Source organism: Engraulis encrasicolus, chromosome 15 (genome assembly GCF_034702125.1).
Source record: "Engraulis encrasicolus isolate BLACKSEA-1 chromosome 15, IST_EnEncr_1.0, whole genome shotgun sequence".
In the NCBI taxonomy this organism is placed as follows: Eukaryota; Metazoa; Chordata; class Actinopteri; order Clupeiformes; family Engraulidae; genus Engraulis; species Engraulis encrasicolus.
In genome coordinates, this window is record NC_085871.1 from 41,007,159 (window position 1) to 41,014,357 (window position 7,199).

Consider the following 7,199-nt stretch of genomic DNA (forward strand, 5'->3'; position numbering starts at 1 on the left):
AGTGGTTAGCAGGTTGTGGTTGCAGAGGCCTCTGCTCTGAAATCCCCTCTCCACATTTGTCAGCCCAGCCAACTTTTGGGGGACTATTTACCATCCCGACTGCAAATGAGAAAATGACATTAAAATTGAGCTTTTGCAAGATATTGAAATACACTTCTTGTCAGTGACACCATAACGAGGCCACAAGCAAGCAAGGGAGGAGTTATGCGACGGAAGTCATTATTTCTCTATGGAGGGTACTTGACCAGCACGGCCAGAGCGAAGCAGGGGCGAAGCGAACTGAGCGACCAAAGCAAATTTTAACTATTAAAGCAAAGGTGTAGGTTTGGCTCGAAAAGCGGTGGGGACATGTCAATGGCAAGTTGTCCGGATATGCTGTTTTTGCATTATATTTGTGAAAGAGAGGTGTGGACAAGCTAGGTTTATCTGAAAAGTGGTATGGACATGTGTCGTCGTCGTCCCCCCCCCCCCCCAAGAAAAAATCACGCCCATCGATTAAAGTCAAGCTTATCTTATGGTAATGAGCTATGGCACTGTTCAGCGAAAAACATTTGGAATGATCACAACTCCGAATGCCTGTCAAGCCAGAGCCGTTATGTGATTAGCTAAATCAAACATGACAATGCCGCATCCAGAGCAAATAAAGCGAATTCAAGGCGAAATTTCTTCTGCTGCCGCCGTTACCAGGCAGCGTTGGTCACGGACGCAGCATTAGGATGTTACATTCCTACAGTCATTCAAGAGAAAAAAGAAAAACACTACAGCCCAGTGTAGAGGAAGAACAACTCTTTAAAGCATTTCAAAATAAAAGTTTGAGAAGTCTCCAGTAATACATTCATGTCCAGCAGGAGAAAGGCAAACTAAAACAGAGCAGGAACACACACACACAATCTTATTCAGCACTGCTCAACACAAACAAATAACTGAGGCTGTCTCTCTCTCTCTCTCACACACACACACACACACACACACACACACACACACACACACACACACACACACACACACACACACACACACAATCTCTCTCTGTCTCACACACACACTTGAAACACGGTGGAGTTCGACGGCAGCAGGTTTGAGGGCAGCAGAGTCTTGAGTGTTGGCTCTTCAGCCCCCTCCGCAGGCCACCGGGAGAACTGCACTCTGGCTCCTCCAAACTCAGGCCAGCTGACAAGAGGGAGCAGAGGCAGGACGTCTAGCTGTCTGTCTTTCTGTCCGTCTGTCTATCTATCCATCTATTTGTCTGTCTGTATTTGTCTCTGTTTGTCTTTCTGTATGTGTCTCTGTCTGTCTATCTGTATCGGTCTATCTTTGTGCCTATCTGTTGCTATCTATCTGTCAATCTGATTGTCTGTGTGTCTGTCTGTCTGTGTCTGTCAGGCTTTGTGTCTTGTCTGTCTGTATCTATCTTTGGGCCTATCTGTCTCTATCTGACTGTCTGTCTGTCTGTGTATCTACCTGTCTGTGTCTCTACCTGTCTTTATCTCTGTTTCTGTGTGTCTGTACGTGTCTCTGTCTGTCTATCTATCTGCCTGTCTGTCTCTGCCTGCCTGTCTATCTGTCTGTGTCTCTGGCAGTCTGTCTGTGACTGCCTGTCAGTTTCACCTCTGTCGAAAGTGCATGTGTGTGGACACCCACGCACGCACACGCGCGCGCACACACACACACACACACACACATACACGTGTGCATGTTAAAACACACACACACACACACACACACACACACACACACACACACACACACACACACACACACACACACACACACACACACACACACACACACACACACACACACACACACACAGCACTACACTATACAATAAAAAAAAAAACACAGCTGCTTTTTTCAGTCAGTCAGTCAGTTTTCGTTTTGCTTTTCACCGACAGTCTTTTCGTGTCCATAAAAACAAACGCGTGTAACTAAGGACACAACCACACTCACGCATACGCACCCACACACGCACGCACGCACACACACACACCAAACTAATGACACAGAAGAACAAAAAAGTCACAAGGAACACGCAGAAACACTGACAGGGTAAATAAATAGGTGTGGATTGCACAGCCATGTGGGTGTGTGTCAGAGTGTGTGTGTGTATGAGTGTGTTTTGTTGAATTGTCTTTTTGTTTTTGTCTTTGCAATCAGCAGTCCAAATAAGTGTCAGCATGTCACATCCAAAGTTGGTGTTGGTGTTGGTGTCAGTGGTCAGGGACCGGGCAGGTCAGAGGAAACAGCGCCCTCCTGTGGTGAAAAAAGGGAGAAACGTCGCCATCTGGTGGTGGCAAGGGGAGAGAAACGTCGTTTGGGCAGGGCAGGGTGTCGTCAGAGAGGTCCAATGGATGTGACGAGAGAGTTCACTCGCGACGTTTCCCGGGTGGTACTGCACGCAAGGGGGGGCAACGGAGGAGCGCAGACTCCATCCAGAACGAGCGGTGATGGAATGGGGAGAAAACATCGTTTTGGGTCGGGTGCGCACACCCAAAGTCACTTGTTGCAGGTGCCAGACAATATTGTCAGACACTTGAAAAAAGGCAGGTCTGCAAATGAGCCCGTTTCGATCATCCTGGACCAGGGATGGAAATAAGCACCCGTCCACCTGCCAATGACGGGTACATTTCAGTGGTGACTGGTACATTTTTCCACCCACCAGTCACTTTGTTAAAAAGTAGAAATCTTGAGATCTACCTGCCACCGTGACTGGTGGGGAAAAAACTTAAGTTCCACCCCTGCCCTGGACCATTGTGAGGCTGATATGTCTGAAGGGTGATTGAGACATTGCTTGGTTTAATTAAATAAAGCTGATTTTTTTTGGAGCTCATTTTGACAGGGAGAAATGTCATTTTGGGTAGGGCGCGCACATCCATGGTCACTTTTTGAAGGGTCACTTTTTAAAATGTTGCCATTTGGTGGTGGGAAAGGGGAGAAATGTTGTGATCTTGTGGAGAGAAGTGGAAGAAATGTCGCAGGGGGGAAATGTTGTGGTCGGAGAGTGGGTGAAATGTCGCCATCTTGTGGTGAGAAGTGCGTATAGCAGGAGGCGCCGCCACTGCTGTAGCCCGGACCGCTTACTGTCATGACTTGATCTTCCAGAGCTGTGGAGACACGCACAAACGACACAAGACAAGTCAATTCAAGTCAAAATGACTCATAAAGCACTTTAAAAGTGCACTATCTAGAATGGTGGCTAGAGTAGGTATTGCAGCTATGCTGCTAATCGAAACTGTGCTGTCTATTGCCAATTTGATCTTTTCATGAATATTTGCTAAATAATTAACTGATATTTACTAGTATGACATTGAGAATATCGACCTTTTCATGTGTGAAAAGTGCAATGTTCCCGGTCATAATGAACATGTAGAATTTAATGGTGGTGGTAAGTCTTTGTGGGAAAAGTAACATTTGTGAATGGGCAACTTGAATTCTGGAAAGAAACTGCTAACACCATTACACAGTGCACATTTAAAATAAAACAGAGGCAACTGATCAAAGTGCTGGACAATTAGATAAAAGGACTTGGGGACCCCATAAAGCAGTGGTTCTTAACCTTGGGTACGGGCACCCCGTGGGGGTGTGCCCGAGATGGCTGGGGGTGCGCGGAATTTTTGTTTGTGTTGAGGTTGTGACCAAAATTATGCTTGGGAGTATTATAATTGGGCTAAATTAACGCCAAATAACATGTTTTGGTCAGCATTTAAAATGATTAAGGTATTGATTAAAATCTCAAGCAAGAATCATTGTAATTAATCACTTAATTAGGGCAGTCATGGGTGAGCGGTTAGGGCGTCAGACTTGCATCCCAGAGGTTGCCGGTTCGACTCCCGACCCGCCAGGTTGGTGGGGGGAGTAATCAATCAGTGCTCTCCCCCATCCTCCTCCATGACTGAGGTGCCCTGAGCATGGTACCGTCCCACCGCACTGCTCCCCATGGGGCGCCACTGAGGGCTGCCCCCTTGCACGGGTGAGGCATAAATGCAATTTCGTTGTGTGCAGTGTGCAGTGTTCACTTGTGTGCTGTGGAGTGCTGTGTCACAATGACAATGGAAGTTGGAGTTTCCCAATGGGCTTAAAAAAAAAAAATTTAAAAAAAAGAAGAGAAATAATAATCGGAAACTAGAAATACACTCAGAGAGTGCAAACCTCCGCCAAGGGAGCTCTTTGATAGAGCATTTGACTATGTTACAACCTCATTTCCCCCCCAAGTCTTTCTGCCTTATTTTTGTAGAGTTACAAAACTGTTCAAAGAAACTCCCGCACACTGACCATTTCGCTGTTCTTTCTTTAATAAACGACGTTTCGGTACTAGACCTTCATCAGGCAATGCCTGATGAAGGTCTAGTACCGAAACGTCGTTTATTAAAGAAAGAACAGCGAAATGGTCAGTGTGCGGGAGTTTCTTTGAACTGTTGCTGAGTGACCCATGGTGCCATCTCCGACGCACCTGCCAGCTGAGGTGTGCGAAAAAAAGCCGAAGTTCAACAGAGTTACAAAACTGGAATATCAAAATTGGCCCTATCCCGCAATGGTGAAGAATCTTAAAAAAAAAAAAAAAATCCTGGATCCGGATTGTGATCTCGATCACCACCAAAATGGAATCTCTTGTTCCTTTTGTCATTTCCAACCAGTCCACAAAAATCCCTGCATAACTCTTCCAGTTATCGTGCTGACAGACAGAAAAACAGACAAAGCAACTTGACCAAACACATAACCTACTTGGCGGAGGACATGATCTAAAATCAGAGAATCGTGTAGTAAAGGGTGGCATGGCATGATAATGAATTTTTTAAAGTAAGAAATAATAAATACATGTGTGTATTTGTGTGTGTGTGTATTTGTGTGTGTGTGTGTGTGTGTGTGTGTGTGTGTGTGTGTGTGTGTGTGTGTGTGTGTGTGTGTGTGTGTGTATATGTACATATATGTGTGTGTGTGTGTGTGTATTTGTGTGTGTGTGTGTATGTGCATGCATGTGTGTGTGTGTGTGTGTGCTACCTTTAGGTTAAATCCCAACAGGTCGCTGATGACCCCTGACACAGCTGAGAGGAACACAGCCTGTGTGTGTGTGTGTGTGTGTGTGTGTGTGTGTGTGTGTGTGTGTGTGTGTGTGTGTGTGTGTGTGTGTGCTACCTTTAGGTTAAATCCCAGCAAGTCGCTGATGACCCCTGACACAGCTGAGAGGAACACAGCCTGTGTGTGTGTGTGTGTGTGTGTGTGTGTGTGTGTGTGTGTGTGTGTGTGTGTGTGTGTGTGTGTGTGTGTGTGTGTGTGTGTGTGTGTGTGTGTGTGTGTGTGTGTGTGTGTGTGTGTGCTACCTTTAGGTTAAATCCCAGCAGGTCGCTGATGACCCCTGACACAGCTGACAGGAACACAGCCTGTGTGTGTGTGTGTGTGTGTGTGTGTGTGTGTGTGCGCGCTACCTTTAGGTTAAATCCCAGCAGGTCGCTGATGACCCCTGACACAGCTGACAGGAACACAGCCTGTGTGTGTGTGTGTGTGTGTGTGTGTGTGTGTGTGTGTGTGTGTGTGTGTGTGTGTGTGTGTGTGTGCGCTACCTTTAGGTTAAATCCCAGCAGGTCGCTGATGACCCCTGACACAGCTGACAGGAACACAGCCTGTGTGTGTGTGTGTGTGTGTGTGTGTGTGTGTGTGTGTGTGTGTGTGTGTGTGTGTGTGTGTGTGTGTGTGTGTGTGTGCGCGCTACCTTTAGGTTAAATCCCAGCAGGTCGCTGATGACCCCTGACACAGCTGAGAGGAACACAGCCTGTGTGTGTGTGTGTGTGTGTGTGTGTGTGTGTGTGTGTGTGTGTGTGTGTGTGTGTGTGTGTGTGTGTGTGTGTGTGTGTGCGCTACCTTTAGGTTAAATCCCAGCAGGTCGCTGATGACCCCTGACACAGCTGAGAGGAACACAGCCTGTGTGTGTGTGTGTGTGTGTGTGTGTGTGTGTGTGTGTGTGTGTGTGTGTGTGTGTGCTACCTTTAGGTTAAATCCCAGCAGGTCGCTGATGACCCCTGACACAGCTGAGAGGATGACCACCTGGGTGATGCTGTACAGAAGCGGGTTCATCGTCAGACCGTACAGCCGGAACGGGGTGTCCAGCTCCTGATACACACACACAGGCATAGAGATATACACACACACACACACACACACACCCACACGCATAAAGAAGTATTCTTTATAGGTTATAAAGAAATAATCTCGTGTTTAAATGAAGAAAAACCTAAACCGTGACTAAAATCTTGTAGTCATCCCTATTTATTAACATCCTTGGTGGGCACATCAGAAGCTCCTTGAGGGTTACCTGGCGCCCGTGGGCACCACGTTGGTGACACCTGTTATATACCTTTTGAGAAGAGGTACAGTATATGATGCACCAGCAAAACAGCGAAAACAAAATGGCTAAAATGGACAAACTAATAATATTATGTAAAAGAGTACTTTTTTTGTCAACACCGTCATATGTCACCACCAGATTTTGTTCCATAGCTTGTCAGATAGTTCCATATTTTATTAAATTGTGCTAGTAATGAAACATTATTACATAAGCATTATATTTATATTTTTTTAACATTACACTTAGCTGACACTTTCATTTATTCAAAGCGACTTAGTTATTATTTGTCAGGGTATTAGTTACAGTCCCTGGAGCAATGTGGGGTTAGGTGCCTTGCTCAAGGGTACTTCAGCCATGGATGGAGATGTAGGGAGAGGTCAGGGGGGATTCGAACCTGCAATCCCTAGATTGAAAGACCAACTCTCTTACCACTAGGCCACGGCTGCCCCGTATTATAAGCCATAATAGTAGTCATTGTGATCCAAAATCATACTCTAGCCTCCAATTTTTGTCACCACCGACAGACAAAAAACCTGAAGGTGTCGACAAAACACTACAGGTATGGTGCGTGTACAGGTATGTGTCTTGAAAGAATACGTAGACCTTGTGTGTGTGTGTGTGTGTGTGTGCGTGTGTGTTAGAGACCTTGAGTAGTTTGGTTACCAGCTTCAGGACGTTGTTGACTAGCGTCAGTGTGTGTGTGTGTGTGTGTGTGTGTGTGTGTGTGTGTGTGTGTGTGTGTGTGTGTGTGTGTGTGTGTGTGTGTGTGTGTGAGAGAGAGAGACCTTGAGTAGTTTGGTTGCCAGCTTCAGTACGTTGTTGACTAGCGTCAGCTCTTCCTTCTTGTTTGGTTTCTTCT

At 46.1% G+C, this 7,199-nt stretch overlaps 1 protein-coding gene across 1 annotated transcript in view; it reads right to left on the reverse strand.

Moving 5' to 3' along the window:
• Nucleotides 1-771: 771 nt before the first annotated feature.
• LOC134464071 (protein PHTF2-like) overlaps nt 772-7,199 on the reverse strand; it is an 85,059-nt gene continuing 78,631 nt past the window's right edge. The window contains exons 20-22 of the mRNA XM_063217511.1: nt 7,126-7,199; nt 5,980-6,105; nt 772-3,104 (exon numbers count right to left, since the gene is read on the reverse strand). The exon at nt 7,126-7,199 is cut by the window's right edge and continues 22 nt beyond it. Of these exons, the coding sequence (XP_063073581.1) occupies nt 3,084-3,104; nt 5,980-6,105; nt 7,126-7,199 (221 nt within the window). The 3' untranslated portion in view covers nt 772-3,083. The remainder of the gene's footprint in view (nt 3,105-5,979; nt 6,106-7,125) is intronic.